The following is a 17,946-nucleotide window of genomic DNA, read 5'->3' as shown; positions in this document are numbered from 1 at the left end:
TTTCTTTTACTCGCCAGTTGTATCTGGTATGGATATGCTTTCCTGGTCCAAAAAAAAAAAAAATAGAAAACAACACAAAATATATAAAATGTCTCTTTTATACTCTGGCCAACCGGCAGCTCGGGACTGTGATCCCAAGAAAAGGGTAACAAGCAAGGTGACTGCTGCAGGCATCCGAGCTTCCTGCCTGGAAGCAGCTCCAGAGTGCGGTGAAGGGAGACAGAACCCCAGCGGAGCCTGCTTGGCTGTGGGGGAGGCAGACAGGAGAGCTCAAGGAGACCTCGTCAGCAAAAGACCTACGACGTTAGGGAGGAAATACAGTAAAGGAGGGAACTATACAAAGAACAAACCCCAGACACCTGGTTAGGGGTACACTTGAGTATTGGATTGAATACAGATCTCTGTGTTTAAGGTGGAAATCTATAAGGCGGAAGAAAGCAGCTGTTGGGAAGCTGTGAAGTTAATACTTTCCAGAGCTCAAACGGGGCTGAGAGACAGTTGAATCTCTCCCAGGAGAATAGGAAAGATTTCACTGAGCACTTCAGCATTCCATAGAGATGCTCAGAGAGTCATGCATTAGTAGTAGGGCTGAACTGTCCTAGAGCAAGTGCTACTCTGGAGCTGCCCTAACAAAGCTTAAAAACAAGCCTTAAAAGATAATACTGATCTGCAAGTATCTTAATGTTTAGTCAAAATAAAAATCAACATTCTTTAAAGGAAAACAACAGTGTTCACATTAATGCATCATATCTGGCAGCTAATTTAAAAAGTATACATATGAAACAGCAGGAAGATGTGACCGATACCAGGATTAAAAGAGTGAATGGAGCCCTGGCCAGGTGACTTGGTTGGTCAGCGCATCACTCCTTATGCCAAAAGGTTGTGGGTTCGATCCCTGGTTGGGGTACCCATAGGAGGCAATTGATTGATGTTTCTCTCACATCCATGTTTCTCTCTCCCTCCCTTCCTCTCTCTAAACATATCCTTGGGTGAGAACTAAAAAAGGAGTGAATGGAAACAGAACAGAAATTATAGAAGTGATGGAAATGCATCACTTAGATGAAAATGCAAGGCGAAAGACTTTACACTGAAAACTATAAAACACTTCTGAAAGAAATAAAATTAAATGCAAATAAATGGAAAGGCATCCCATGCTCAAGTATTGGAATAATTAATATTGTTAAAAATGGCCATACTACCCAAAGAGATCTACAGATTCAGTGCAACCTCTATCAAAAGCCCACTGGCATATTTTTACAAAATAGAAAAAAACAATTCTAAAATTCATATAGAACTGCAAAAGACCCCAAAGAGCTCACATAATTCTGAGCAAGAAGAGTAAAACTGGAGGCATAATACTTTCTGGTTTCAAAATGTATTCTGGTAATTAACACAGTTATGGCACTGACATAAAAACAGGTAGGTTAATAGCCAGACTGATCAAGCAGGAAAGAGAAAAGACACAAATTACAAATATAAGAAACTAATAAAGGGACATTACTACAGACCCTATAGACATTAAAAGGGTAATTAGGGAATAAAATGAAAAAAAACTTTATGGCCATAAATTTGACAACTTGGATGAAATAAATAGATTCCTTGAAAGATATAAATTTCAGAACTCCCTTAAGAGTAAATTGAGATCAACCAAAGGACTTGTATGCATGCATATAAGCCTAACCAATGGACATAGACACCAGGGAGATGAGGGCATGAGTGTGTGTGTGGGTGGGGGGGGGGGATAAGGACACATATGTAATACCTTAATAAAGAAAAAATAAATTAAAAAAAATCATAAAGATTATAAAAAAATAAAAAAGTAAATTGAAATCTAACATGTGTTATATCTATTAAGGAAACGGAATATGGAGTTTTAAACCTTCCAAAAAAGAAAAATCCAGGTTCAAATGGCTTTGTTGGAGAATGTTAATAAACATTTAGGGAAGAACTTATACCAATTCTCTATAAAACGTCCAGAATTTTTGCAAAAACAAAAAAAAGTACCTCAATCCATATTTTTACTTCATTCGAAAATTACCTTAAAATGGACCATAGACCCAAATCCAGAACCTAAAAAAATTATAGCCTAAACCATAGAAGATTTACTTTAGTTTATGCAAATGTTTATTAGATATCATACCAAAAACATGATTCATAAAGAACTGTTTGTTAAATTGGGTTTCATACAATGAAGAACTTAAGAAAACAATGATAAGAGAACAAAAAAGCAAGCCACAGACTGGAAGAAAATATCTATGAAATACATACAACACATACAACTTTTATCTAGAATATATAAAGATCTATTAAAACTAAACAACAAGAAAATGACTCATTTTTTTTAAAAAAAAAGTCGATCAGACGTGTGTGTGTGTGTGTGTGTGTGTGTGTGTGTGTGAGAAATAAGCACATGAAGCCCTAGCCGGGTAGTCCAGTTGGTTAGGGTGTCCACCCGATATGCCACGGTTGGGGTTCAATCCCCAGTCAGGGTACTTTTCTCTCCCTTCTCTCTCTCTCTCTCTCTCTCTCTCTCTCAAATCAATCAATACAAAAATTTAAAATTTCAAAAAAAATAAGTGCATGGATAGTTACTCAACATCAGTAGTCATTGGGGAAAGGCAAATCAAAACTATGAAACAGCATCATACACTTATTAGAATGTCGGAAATAAAAATGTGGCATTACAAAGTGCTGTCAAGAATGCAGAGCAGCTGGAAGCTTCACACATTCTGGTGGGAATGCAAAATGGTACTTTGAAAAAAGTTTGGCAGTTTTTTAATAAAATTAACTAGGTACTTTCATACAGCCAGAGAAATAAAAGCTTACAGTCATACAAAAAACTCCAAGTGAACATTTTTAAAAAATATTTCATTGATTTTTTACAGAGAGGAAGGGAGAGGGATAGAGAGTTAGAAACATTGATGAGAGGGAAACATCGATCAGCTGCCTCCTGCACACCCCCTACTGGGGATGTGCCCGCAACCAAGGTACATGCCCTTGACCGGAATCGAACCTGGGACCCTTGAGTCCACAGGCCGACGCTCTATCCACTGAGCCAAACCAGTCAGGGCTAAGTGAACATTTTTAGAAGCTTTATTTTTAATAGTCAAAAATGAATTGACAATTCAAATGCTCCTTAACTGAGAACAGGATATATACACTATGGTACATCCATACAACACAATGGACCACTCCTCAGCAATGAAAAGCAAGAGGACGAATAAGTCTCAAATGCATTATGTTAAGAAAAGGCCAGATTCAAAATATGAGTTGTATAATACCATTTGTGTGACATTCTTCAAAAGACTAAATCATAGGGACAGAAAATAGTTCAGAGGCTGAGGCTCAGGGGAGAAGTTGACTGCATATGAGTATGGAGAAAATTTTGCATGATGAAACTATTCTATATTTAGGCTGTGTTGTATATACTATATATATATGGCATGTGGTTTATGGTGTACATTTTTCAAAGCAAGAACTATACATCAAAAATGGGCATTTTATTGTATGTTAATTATACCTTAATCATTTACAACGGTACAAAAGATAAATTTAGCAAATGTATCTCAGACCTGTACACTGAAAACTATAAAACAATTTGAGAAAAATTTAAAATAAGTTAATATATAGGGTAACTAACATACACTGTTCATAACAAAGTAGAAGTCTCCACACTGTTAAAATATAGGTCTCCCTACACTGATCTATGTGTGTTTCAATGCAATATCACTAGAAATCACAGCAAATATTTTCGGTAGAAATTGGCTAAGTGATTCCAAAATGTATGTGGAAATTCAGAAGGCCTCTAATATCCAAAGCAGTCTTGAATAGGAAAAAGATGGAGGGCTTTCACTACCTGAATTCAAGGCTTAGTGTTAAGCTCAAACAATAACTATAATGAGGTGTTGGCATAGGGATAGACTAATAGAGTAAACGTAAACTTATCATGTGGCTCAGAAATTCTGTTCCTAGATATTTATATGAAATGAAAAAAACATGCTCACTGAAAAACTCACACAAAAATGTTCATAACATTTTTATTTGCAATAATCACAAACTGGATAAAAATAAAATGTTCATCTGTGGGTTAGTGGATAAACAATTATCCTAGATCCATGTAATGAAATGCTAATAACTAATAAAAAGAGATGAAGCTCAAATGCAGTATGTATAAATGAGTCTCAGAAACATTATAGTGAGAAAAAAACCCAGTCAGAAAAGAGTACATAATAATACTGTATGATTCCATTTGTATGAAATGCTATAGCAGGTCAACTGATCTATGGTGATAGAAAGTAGATCTGTGCCTAGAATCAAAATTGTGGGTGGCATCGACTACAAGTGGGTTCAATAAAATTTGGGGGGGTTGATGAAAATGTTTCATGTCTTGTGATTTTGTTTATATGGGTATTGATGTTTGTCAAAATTTAGATTTATAATTTTAGAACCATTTTATATTATGTAAGTGATACTTCAATTAAGTTTATTTTTTGTTGGGAAAAATTGTATTTTAGAGTTCCCTTTCTTTGCTTATATTCTAATAAAATTATTGGAGAAGTTGCCAAAAATGAGGGAACTATTTTTTTAATTACTAGAGGGGAACAAGTTACATCATTTCAGCTCTCTGTTTATTTTAAGGCAGCCAACTTTACTAAGTGATATGAAGAAGTAGTTTTAAGCCTAGTCACTAACAGACTCTTAAGAGCAAGAGTTATGTTCTGAATGCACTTAATTTTAATTCATACAAAATGTCTCACTGGAATGTAACCCTTAATTTTATTAATAAGAAAAAAGAAGAAATCCCAATACATAGTATTTATCCTCAAAAGATATCATATTCTAGACATTTCTCCTCAACAGTAGCCCCTTAAAATCCACCTTTATTGACATAAGTATCAGAACCATCACTAGTTTTAGGAACAAGAAAGACAATTTTATCTCCTTATGATCTTTTCCTACTACATTACATATATTAATTTATAAAAACTAATCTTTAATACTTGTGTGAAAAAGGCATATACAAGAAAAGAGACCTTTTTACATATCAGGTTGGCCTAGATTGATCCATGGTTTGTTTTAACGAAAGTATCCAATGTTGGAGCAAATGGACCTTCAAGAAAAGGTCATAAGATTGTGGATTGACTGTTTAGTAATGAGTTCAAAATTTGCTTTAAGATCTTTAAGGTTGACCATTTGCAACAGTATGAATGGACCTGGAGAGCATTATGCTAAGCAAAGTAAGTCAGTTGGAGAAAGATAAATATCACATGATCTCACTCATTTGTGGAATATAATGAACAACACAAACTGATGAACAAAAACAGACCAAATCTACTTTTAAAACAATTAATCAATTTTAGCTATGGTTTGAATTTAGGGCTTTTTCCTGCCTTAGAAGGAGAAGAGGGAATAATATTGATGGTTAGTATTATAATAGTACTTGTCATTATTATAATTTTTCTAGGCTCGTGCATGATAAAGTATTCTTCGTTTAGCTTTCATTATATGTGTGCAACCAGGAGACAGTTCTTGAGTGATAAACTCTTAGATTTATCTCTGTAAGGGGAGTATAAATGAGGTATTCTATTTAAAACATACTGACTTTTAGCTGCTGTACTTTTCTGTTTAACCTACATTGCATGGAAACGAAATGAATGTAAGGGCAGCTACCGAGGGACAGTTGGGTTGTCTCTTCTGGTGCTTTCCTGAGTCAGAGCATCTAGATAACACTACTGCCCACACAGAGAACAAGCGATGTATTGAGTCATCTCTTGGGAACATGCCAGAATGGACTGACCTTTCTTCTGAAAACAAATGCAATAGTATGTTTAATGGGATTGTAATAAACGGACTCATTTTTATGCTATTGGAATGCTACAGGCCATATAAAAATGTACACTTCTTTCCACCTATTATCTTTCTTCACCAACTTACAGCCAAAAATTTCTTTGAATCTCATATTCTCCTGTTTTTCTGGCTAATTAGATCCTTTGGTCGTTATTGCTCCAATGATATGTTATTTCTTCCCTCGTGACTTGGAGTCATGTCAATATCATTTTTGTCATTTGTTTTTAATTTCTGTATATTTTGAACTTTTATAATTAGTTTGCATTTGTGTCCTGACACTTATTTATTTCATTATTGTTTTAAATTCAGGAGGATTTTGACATGTAACCTGTTTTGATATTTGTATTTGCAGTTCCCTGAGTGTGGTTTCTATGGAATGTATGACAAGATCCTGCTGTTTCGCCATGACCCTACCTCTGAAAACATCCTTCAGCTGGTGAAAACGGCTAGTGATATCCAGGAAGGCGATCTTGTTGAAGTGGTCTTGTCAGGTAGTATACTTTTTTTCTCTCTCCACAGATTAATAATTAGTATGTGAAGAATTCTTGCACGTAGTTTTGAAGGCATCATAGAAAACATACATCAAACTCGGTTCCAGAAGGAGATTTTAGGGCTCTGTGGACATGTATGTTCAAAATTACTTCGATAAAAACAAGAAGTTGCCTTTGAATTGGCTGTTTCCACACCCAGGACTGTCTCAACCACTTCTCCCAACTTCACGCTCTCCCCAGCCCTCAAGGATACACTCCCATACCTTCATTCATTATCTTGAATCATGTGGACAGCAGCAAAAGCAAACAAAAAACTTTCCAACAGCTAAGCTAAGGCGTGTCAGGCCCCAAGTGTTACTGAGTGTCTGGAAGCCAAGGAATCACAGCAGGGCTAGGGTACTGTCGCTTCAGTTGAGTCAAACATCCAGTAGTGCTGAGCCAAGACCAAGTTGAAAACCAGAGCTCAGCATTTACAGTATCAGGCTATGCCCTGTGACACTAGCTAACCCACTCCTTGAGAAATGGCTGCATTTCCCTCTGCCCAAATGTCTATTTCTTATTTAGGATTTAGAAGTTAGGACTATGCCGATCAATACAGGGAAAAAAAAAAAAAGGATGATTTAATTTTTTTTTAAAGTGCAAGAGAACAGCTGTAGCTGATCCTTGCAACATTCAGTGTAATATTCTGAAGAGGTTCAGATTTTTATTGTTTATTTTTGTTAAGTTTGAGTCATTGAGAAACTCGGATTGCATTACTCCTTTTTCCCCCTCCAGCCTTCTTTGCTTGCTATCTCTTTGATGGAAGGAAATCCATTAGCTTTAATTATTCTGGACTCCATTTCCTGAAGTTCCTCAATTTGTTCTGAGCCCAGTACTTGGGTGCACTGATAAAATTCTGTTGGTCTTTGCTTTAAGTCTAATTTTCTTTGTCTTTATCAATCATTTGTCCTTGTGTGAGGTCCTGGAATTGCCATATTTTCATGGTGTAGGTAGATGCTATAAAACAAATCATTTTGCTATATAAAAGTGGTAACTTTACTCTTGTTTATAGGGTTGCCAATTGCTAAATAAACAAACAAAAAATAAAAGCAAAAACTTTTCATAGTTTTTTGTTAAATATTTTTGGAAAAATCACTTGCTTTGACTAGATTCTCTCTTTGGCTCTTTTCACATTGACTTACTGCACCCTGCCCTCACAAAATTAGTGTCTAGACATGCCATTTTTTAAGGTTCCTGTTTCTGAACACTAGGGGCCGCCTGAAATAAATTATTCAGGGGAACCAGGCACTGGATCTGTTCTCACCACAATTTACATTCAACTCATAGCCAGACTGCTTTGCGGGAAATGTAATGTGTTTTATGAGTCTTTTTCCTTGGGCAGATATTAAAATTTTGAAAATTACATTTCTAAATGTAGTTTATTTTTCTTTCATTTTACTTTTGTTATCAAGTGCTTCAGAGTCTAGTCCCAGATGCATAGGATGCAAGCTGTGTGTGTGTGTGTGTGTGTGTGTGTGCGCGCGCGCGCGCGCGCTGGAGATACTGCCTGCCTGCAGCTCTTCCCCACACCGAGTTCCTGCCACAGCCCTCCCAGTGCCCCGCTGCGCAGGAACCCTATTCTGCCTTCCCTCTCCCATCCTTGCAACCCAGGACTTCACTGTGCTCAAGCTCAGCTTCTTTTCCCATCCACCCTTGATGTTTCATGCCTCCTGTCTCCCTGGCTGCAATTGCTGGGAGGGTACCTAGGGGCAGCCCTTTTTCTCACCTGCTTCCCCAGCTGCAGGAGGAGGAAGGCCTCTCCTACTCCTATTGGTGCCATTGGTATTTAAAAGGAGCCATTCTGTAACAGCCCAGTTTCAATTCTGAGCCTAGAGCAGGGGTGGGCAAACTTTTTGACTCAAGGGCCACAATGGGTTCTTAAACTGGACCGGAGGCCGGAACAAAAGCATGGATGGAGTGTTTGTGTGAACTAATATAAATTCAAAGTAAACATCATTACATCAAAGGGTACGGTCTTTTTTGTTTGTTTGTTTGTTTTATTCATTTCAAACGGGCCATATCCGGCCCACAGCAGTAGTTTGCCCATGGCTGGCCTAGAGCCTTTGAGCCCTTTTCTCATGCCTCACAGCCCCACTGCCCCCAAGTCATTTAACTCTTAAATTATTGCAGTGTGTATATTTAATTGTACAGCTACTCAATTATATTTAGATCTCTAGCATTTAACTGTAAACGTCTTTCTAGCTCCTCTCCCACTCTACTGCTTAGTGTTGTAATTTTCTCAACAAATGTTAAAAGCAGTTTTTCCTTAACATCTCCAAACCTTCCATATTACAACCCTGTTTTTGTCTGCCTCTTACCTTCCTTCTCATACTCTTTCTAGGGCCCAAGTCCCTTGTTGATCAGATGCCTGCTATTCCTCCCCTGACTTTGCCTCACTTGCAGCCCAGCTTCCCGGAAGGGGGTGCTCCATCCCTTCCATGGGGGAGGCCGTTGTCCTCCACTCTTAGGTGAGGAATTGAAGGAAACAGCCCGACCTTGTCCCCGAGTTGCATTTCTGCTTATATTCTGGACCATTCTCCTCCAGTTCCAGTGATACCTGTTTCACCAGTTATGTTTTCCTTAGAATATCGCATTGGAATGATTTGCCCCCTTGAAGCCTCATTCTTTTAGTCATGGCACTCACTTCAGCATCAGACTCCTGATCTTTCTTTTCATTTTCTGCACCCAGTCATCTTTGGCATTGTTAACATGGAATTTATAACTTCAGAGTCCTCGTTATCACTGCTGTTGCCGGTCGCCTGCCGCATAGTCCCATACCTGACCTCACCCATAAAGCATGGCTCCTGCACTGAGGTCACCATCGGGCCGCATTCCCCCTCCATGTCGTCCATTGTGACCAAATGCACATTCCTGTTCCCTGTCTTTGTCACTGTAGCTGTCACCCACTAACTCCCTCCCATTTCTGGCTGCATTTGTCCCTTTCTCTCTCCCCAGAGCACACAGCCTACCATATCCATGACTTGCATCACTTCGATGTAGCCTCAACTACCTTGTATTCTCTTGTAGCCTCCAAGGGCCTGATGTGCCTGTCGGTAATCTAAATACTTCACCAAACATTTTTGCCATTCCTGGTCTGAGTCACACGTGACTGGCAGACATGCAGTTCCCTGCCTGTTTGGCTCAGTTCAGGTTCGCTTTCCACCTGACCTTACCACTGTTCAGCCTCTTCTCCCCTCACCCTCTGGTTGCGATAGGCATATAAAAATATATGTTCTCAAGTAACATGTAGGAGTTGGTCAGTTGACTATCATATTAGAAGTTACCATATGTACAAAATTTTGTAAAAATACCGATTTTTATAAAAATATTATTTCTAGATATATCCTCAAAGTTAACTGAAGTTTAAGTCTCCCGGTAATGCATTCACTCAGCAACGACAAGAAATTAGTGCCTGTGGTGTGGGCAGGATTGTATTGCATTATAATTTGAGGCAAGACAAATGATAACTACTAAGACACTTCAGGCCATGGGTGTGGGGAAGCTCAGATCACATCCTCATTTCTGAACCAGCCCCTGAAGAGGACGGAGTGCTGTGATTGGTCAAAGAAATATGCCATTCCCTGGAGGTGTGGTTAAAGATCAGTTTTATTCAAACTGCAGTGGGTAAGGAGGGTAGGTAGTGTGTGTGTGTGTGTGTGTGTGTGTGTGTGTGTGTGTGTGTGTGCGCGCGCGCGCGCGCGCGCGCGCGCGGGGGGGGGGGGGAGGGGGGGCGGTTGGGGGTTGGGGGGGCATGCTGGGTGTCCCTCTATTGCCTTTCGACCAGTTCCCAATAACAAGCATACTATGGAAATTTCCCTCTTGAACACTATGATTTCACTGTTAAAATTCATTTATCCAAATTCTGTTTTCCTTCATAAAAAATTAAATTTCACTATGTAGTTACATAAACATAATTACATAAATATAATCTGGTTCTTCTTATATTTAGCCCACATTCTACCAATAGGAATATTTTCCTGACATAGGAGAACAGTAAAAATGTAAGAAAATATGAAAATTGTTTATTTTGAGGAAGGTTAAATAATCTTGCCTTTTCAGACAATATCAGAGATTTTCTCTTGTTGATGTCATTTTCTGCTGAGATCTTTCATCATCTGTTAGTACTAACCAGGCTGCTCCCAGCAAATTTGCTGGGTTTTCCTCCCATTTTATTTTTGAAAAATGTGGCTGTAGACCCAGAAAGCCAGGAAAAGATTGCTTCTGGGTGGATGGGTTGGGTCATGGTGCAAAATGAAATAGCTTCATGGAAGTTCCCCACCATACACACTGCTGCCACTGTCAGATTGTCTGTTAAGCAGAGAATTAGTGTTGTTACTGTTGTTATGAAGTAGGAAAACACTGCAAATGGAAATTTCTCTTACTAAAGCCAAAGTCAAGTTCAAATGTATTGTATTGAACTGTAAAATAAAGTTCATGGGATTTATCTGAAGTCTTCTTCATGATCGGCTCTCTCAAAGCTTAATAATTCAGCCATAGCAAAGCAAATTAATACCAGGACTGTGTTCACATGACCCAGATCTTTTAGTTTTTGTTATTTAGGTATTTGGGGCTTGATCTCTAATAAGTGTGTGTGTGTGTGTGTGTGTGTGTGTGTGTGTGTGTCTGATAGGTGATCAAATGAAAAAATAGACAAGGACTACAAGAATTTCTCAACTAAAAATCATAATTTTAAAAGTCTTAGAGCTAAATGTTGAATCTTTTCACTAATGGTAAAAATACATCTTTTGCTTGTGTTTTTTCATTAGTTTTTGCAGCAGATTATGCTGCAGTATTTATAACTTTTGCCAAATGCCATTTCTACATGCGGTTATTTGTTTCCCACTATCTAGAGATGGAAACCACTTGGAAAAGTCAGTGCTATAGCCCAGGCAGAGGTGGTGTGGCCTGTTCTCAGGCAGTGACAGCTGAAAATGAGGTAGGGAGATCAACAAATGTTTCAGAGGTGAAATTAAAGAGATATAATTACCGTGTAGTCATAGTTGATGGAGAATGAGAAAATGAAGAGAACTCTAAGGAAAGATACAGCTACTTAAGAGAGATCACATGTTCTACCCCCATCTCAAGTTTTGTCCTTATCTTTTTTTGTTCAATGTGTTTGCCAAATGGTTTGGATATTGCCCTGAGGGGCTGAAGAACTGATTTCTTGGGCATGAAGTACCATTTATTTCCTTTGTAATTTTGCACAAGTTGCATAACCTCTGGGATTCAGGGTTTTTTGTTTATTTTTTAATAAAAAAAGAGAGTTTATACTGGATGAAAGTGTCATACAGTGCTCATAGTAGATAGATTCCAAATGTTCTGAGAGGGCACATCCATTTTCTCTACACATAGGCCTCTTCTCTCTCATGGAGGGGGATATTTGAACCATGGAAAAGCAGGAGTTAGGAAGAGAAAAGTCTTTGTTTATGTAATATCACAAGCTTTTGGAGCAGTTTACATAAGTGATTTTGTTTCCTTAGCAATGACTCTGGGAGGTAGTGAAATCGGATATCTTAAAAGCTATGGAATATAAATTTAACACCCCCACCTCCCACAGTGAGCAGAGGTGGCACCAGAGCTTGAATGGAAGTGTTCAGTGGCTGTTCACACCACTTCACTGTCAAGCTAGCCCTTTGAACTTGGACCAGTAAACAGGAATGCTTGAGGACCTGTTCAAAGAATTACTACTACAGTAAGAAAATTTATATTTCAGGGAAACATCGATGGTATTTGTAACAACCAAACAAATACTGAGCCACAAGTTTCATTGCCATGATTTCTATTACAGAAACATTTTTCCCATTTCTCATAAAAAAATAAATACTAAATAGTTCTACAAACTGTTATCATGTTAAGCAAATCCTGGAGGCTCTTGTCTGTGGCGTTACAATACAAAATCTGAAATAATACAGTAACCTGCTTAAACAGGATCTCATCAGATAATTTCACAGCTCTGATCAAAATTGAAACAGCGTCTTAGGGTCACTATATTTAAGAGATTTTTATGACCAGGTTCCCTGTTACTAAGATTTGGTGTCTAAACCATAAGCCAGAATAAATATATGATAAAAAAAATTCTAACAGGATCCTCCTTCATTTATAGAAAGTATAAATTGTTGATTTATATGGCAGTGTGCCAGTTATATCATTTCTCTCAGAAACAGTACATTGCTTAGTAGTGTTTGGTCCCCTCTGAAACATAGGTGGGAGAGAAAAACCTCCAGAGTGATACATTACATCCCTGCATTATTATTTCTACCTGAGTACCTTCTATAGACACAGCTTTGTTTGCTTGCTTTTAATAAAGCAGAATTAATCATGGGGATCACTTTCCCAGCCCTAATACTGCTTAGATAATTAAGGTTATAAAAGACCAGGCCTTTAGTACTCAATTTATAATTCTTTGTAGTTGTTCTTGGACATCTAAATATGTCGGGCTGAGTGGTGCCAATTCCTGTCCAACTTTCGTTACAATTATCCGTGCGGGTGGTTCTGTAACAATGGAAAATTTAAATGCAAGATTACAGGTCATTACTCTTTTCTTCTAAGTATGGTTTATGTTAGTGTGTCTTCAGCATCTCCTTTTTGTTATTGTTAATATTAATTCTGTTTCTGACCTTATCTTTTAAGTAAACTGGTTTTAGTTTCTTTGTGCCACACTAAACCAGTTTCATAGATAAATGGATGTAAGAGCAGGCAGGTTGGAAAGTTTCCATAGAGTTCTCATCTCCCCTAATTGTGATTTCAGTGGAGATCTAGGGGCCAGGCAGACCTTAGTTACTTGGATGGTTTTCTCTGTGATTGTTTTTCTTGGAGTGGGTTCTCCAGGGAGATGTGGCTCACTGTGCATGCTTCTTTTACCCAAGGACCCCTCCCTAAGTGTCAAGGCAGAATGGAGACATTATCTCAGGTAACATGGCGCATAAGACAAACCCTAAAGGGAAAAGTATTTTGAAGAAAATTATTTAATTTGAAAATTTTATGCACATTTTGCATTTTGCTACATTGTATTTCTTTTGCTTAATTGTGAATAAATGATACTTCTCCCCATGCTGTTCTTTAAGAAATTATGAAAACAATAATGATGGTGATTAAGGACATATAGCATTTATGATGTGTTAGGTATAAGTGCTTTACATATAATAACTCAGAAATATGCATCATATTTTTTATGGCATCTATTCACATAACTTCAATTTGATACTTAGTGGCCTTCCAGGCAAAGACTTTGGTCTGAGTCCCAGACCTGTCATTTATTTCTTATATAATGTTTGGCAAGACAGCTCATTTCCCTGAGTCTTGATCTATCACCTGTGAAATAGCAATAACAATATCTACAACTTAAGGTTAGGCTGTAGACTTCATAAGAATAAGTATAAAACATTTCATAAGATGCCTGGCAAATACAGCATAGTCAACTCTCCTACCCCACCTCCATACCACTAGACTGTACATTTCTTGAAACAGGAACCATTTATTTTTATATTGAATCCCCAGGACCTGGTATATCTCATGCAATCAATGTCTGTTTGTTGAATGAATAAATGAATCCTTGAACTAACAAAATTTACAAACCAGCAAACGAGTGAGGTAATCGGTGCTCTATATATGATACTCAAAAGCTACCACTGTTCTGTAGGAATTGAATTTCAATGCTTGGTGCAATTGCCTTGCCTTGGCCTAATCTAGTAGTAATATAAGTCTTATTGTCATCTGACTAAGAATCCATTTTTTGGATTCATGCTATCCTCAATAGCATATTTTCAATAACTAATTATTTTTTAGATATTATTTATTTTTAGAAATCCAGTTTTAGATATTATTTATTTTTAGAAGTCCAGTTCTGCTTTCAAAGCACTGCAGTGTCTTTTACAACATTTCTCAAGACCAAATTCATAGAATACCAGTTATTTTCCTGACTAATTACTGCTACTCCCAGATCACGTTCATCACTGTGACCAAGCAACCCCATTTGCTACCAAACTCAATTCACATTTTTTTAAAATTTAATTTTTTCAACCATTGCTCTTTTCTCCCAGATATTCTTGCTTTCTAAAATGTATTCAGTAGTCACTCTCTTTTGATGCTCTCCTCACAAAATTAATCTCACTTGCCTTCATCAGTTTATGGTCATTTCCTCATCTGGACCTCAGTGTTCCATGCCTGCATTAGAGTCAGACGGGTGACCCTGGAGCTAGTCTCTGGCTCTGACCTGTCTGGCCTTTCCTGCGGCTCCCTCTCTTCCCTCCTCATGAACTCCGTCTGTGCCTCAGGTCTGTAGGAAAAGCTGACACATGTGCTCCACACTGAAACGCAAGTCTCCATAGATCTCTGTCCATGTACATACCATGGTTCTCAGAGAGGGACGTACCATGCCCCTCTGTTCACAGAATTAGCCTAAGGCCTAGTTCTTCATCTGGCAAGTAGATATCTAGCCAGAAATCATAGTTTTTCCTTTCTTTCTCTTTTTATCTATTACTTCTCTAATTGCAGGCAATATAGTTCATCCAGATAAACAGGAAAAGAAAACAGGGGCAAGGGAAAACCACACGAAGGGGGCTTTTTCTCTGTATTCTCTGGTCTCTGTGTAACCAAAAATTCCTTATATATGCATCCTAGGGTGGAAATGTAGGTCTCATGTACATAAATCTTACCACATGAGGGCCTTGACGGTAAACAGAATCTCAGATGACTTCGCATATTCAGAATCCTAGAAAATATAATGTGATGTTAGCTTGTTCTTTTTGCCTTTTTACATGAATTAGTTTATGAAGCACAGAAAAATCTTCTTAATCTACCTAATTTATAAGATTTAACTCTGAATTATTTGGGGTGTCTTTTCAAAAATTGCACTCCAACTGAAAAACGAAGACTTTGACACATCAGAGATACCGAAATAGATGATTTGCAGAATCTGAGCATAAAATATAAAATGCTTTAGGCAGTAGTAGTAGATTGTGAAATGTAGTTCCTTGGCTTGCTTCCATATAGAGGTGATTTTTTTTTTCAAGTCAGAACCTTTGAAAAAAAATTATTACTTTGTGGCTGCATTTGACAACACGAAATTCTTGTGCTCTAGCCTCAAACTAGAGAATAAAACTGGATTTTTATTTTGTCCATCTGTTAAAAAATATGAAATTCTATTCATGAGAATCAGCTGAGAGATACACAATCCAACCATTCCTTTAGTCTTCCCTGTCATGTGAGGCTATTTAAATTTAAATTAACTAAAATCAAGTACAATTAAAATGCAGTTCCTCAATCACAGTAACTGCATTTCAGGTGTTTAACAGTCACATTGGCTAATAGCTGCCATATTAATATAGAACATCTTCATCAGCAAAAATTCTATTGGACAGAGCAGCTACACATGCGTGCGTGAGCACATGCACACATGTCCTGCAGAAATGCTTTTACTAAAATGTTCTTTGATATGACATATTGAGAGATGTTACAAATGGCACACCTGATAATTTTGGTAGCATATTTATTATCAGTATCTCATGGGAGATACTGTCCATTATATCATCCTGTGGGTTTTTTATAGTCTAAATTCCTTGGACTTTAGTACCCCAGACAGCGCTGTTTTATGAATAATGTTACTTAGATGACATGTAATTATTTTTCCTGCTTTGGCCTTGGCCTTTCAAAATTAAATTCACAGGCCACTTCTCATATGGTACAAGTCAGTACTACACCACTGACTAATCACTAATTAGTTATATACTAATTCTTTGTATTTGGCAGAATAGGCAATTTCCCCAGGTTTGTTTTTTTTTTTTTAATATATTTTATTGATTTTTTACAGAGAGGAAGGGAGAGGAATAGAGAGTCAGAAACATCGATGAGAGAGAAACATCGATAAGCTGCCTCCCCCACTGCCCCCACTGGGGATGTGCCCGCAACCAAGGTACATGCCCTTGACTGGAGTCGAACCTGGGACTCTTCAGTCCGCCGGCCGACGCTCTATCCACTGAGCCAAACCAGTCAGGGCTCCCCAGGTTTTAATATATTTTATTTCACTGTGTGATATACAGAACTCCCTAGTGATTAAAAGTACCAACTCCAGAACCAAATTGCCTAAGTTCAATTCTTAGTTGCCTATTTATTAGCAATGTGGCATTGGGGAAGCTATCTAGTGTTTGGGTGCCAGTTTTCTCAACTTCAAATTGCGAATGACTTGATAATAATGTGAAGTATCTAACACATTACCCAGGATATAGGAATTTTGTCATATTGTCTTAGAAAGGAAGGGGGTAGGAAAGTAGATCAGAAAAAAATAAAAAAATAGCTCATTAAGAATAATACTGTATCATGGTATGGTATATAGACTACTTGTACAATTTATGAATGGCATCATTTCTTTTATCTCACATTTTCCCAAAAGGATATATATATATACACATACACACACACACACACACACACTTACAAAAACATACTAAATATAAAAAATACCAGTGATTGATAATGGATGTTGTCCAAGTTAGAAAAGATAACATGCAACTAGGAATGTAAATTCTAGAATATTTATTTAAAAACAGTCATATTACATTATCATATTTCACAAATTGCTTTGCAATCAGAAGAAAACCTGCTTTTAAAGGCCAAACCTTTCTTTTGTATATTGCCCAGCTGTTTATTCTCAAGAAAAATTAACTCTTGATTTTCAGGAAATTTATATAGTATTCTGAATGCAGTGTAAAGCATGTATTGATCAAACTTGATTAATGACAGTTAATATTGGTCAGTATTGTTTCATGATCTTATATGGATGGATTTTCTTTTTCACTATGGGGACATGTTGGAATGCCTTCTTGTGTAGCAATAATCCCCTTAGTAATGGGGAAATTATAGCAGATACTTTGTTTCCATATTCATCTCTCAACACACACACACAACACATGATAGGAGAACCTAGAGGAGGAAAGGCAGAATTGTATATATCTTCAAAATCAGTGAAATAAAGTCATTAAAGGCTGCCTGTTTTCACAAAGGCCAATGGGGAATAGCTACTGAGTGGCTGTCTAAAGACCTTGTGGGCATAAATTGGTTTCGTTTGAGGTAAAGGAAAAACTGCCAAATATACATCTTTGATGTTCCATGATTGGTGCCACATAGCACTTCAATTCAATAACTGAGCCATGCATGCCACCATCTGCCCAGCACACTCATTCTGCTGGTTGGCATGTCGTTTATTTGCTTTTAACATGCAACCCATATAAAAATCCCTCATAATCTGCCAAAATTAGAAATGCAGCTGTTTTAAGTCTTAAACAGCAATAATGCTATTCATTATGCCAGTATGGAGGAATAAAATAGAAAGATGTATTTGAAAAGAGCAATACTCTACCAGAATATATTTGTACCTCCACTTAAATAAGTATTTTGAAGACATCTATAGCCTTTTATCAGTGTTGAATTTAGGCTCAAAGTGAGGTCCACACATAAATATAATAAATATCTCTTTCCTATATAAATTTTAACAAAAAAAATTGGGATTTGAATCAAGCTCAGAATTCTTTTTTTTTCTTCGTGTTATGAAGCAATTTCAACTTTTCAGTTTCTA

The 17,946-nt window shown here is 37.4% G+C and overlaps 1 protein-coding gene across 2 annotated transcripts in view; it reads left to right on the top strand.

Moving 5' to 3' along the window:
• Window positions 1–17,946, top strand: part of PRKD1 (protein kinase D1) — a 316,018-nt gene that overhangs the window by 155,160 nt on the left and 142,912 nt on the right. For both annotated transcript variants that reach the window (XM_059709687.1, XM_059709698.1), the window contains exon 2: window positions 6,200–6,338. In XM_059709687.1, coding sequence (XP_059565670.1) covers window positions 6,200–6,338 — 139 coding nt within the window. The remainder of the gene's footprint in view (window positions 1–6,199; window positions 6,339–17,946) is intronic.

This window comes from Myotis daubentonii, chromosome 1 (assembly GCF_963259705.1).
Source record: "Myotis daubentonii chromosome 1, mMyoDau2.1, whole genome shotgun sequence".
NCBI lineage: Eukaryota > Metazoa > Chordata > Mammalia > Chiroptera > Vespertilionidae > Myotis > Myotis daubentonii.
This window is presented reverse-complemented; position numbering and strand designations above follow the sequence as displayed.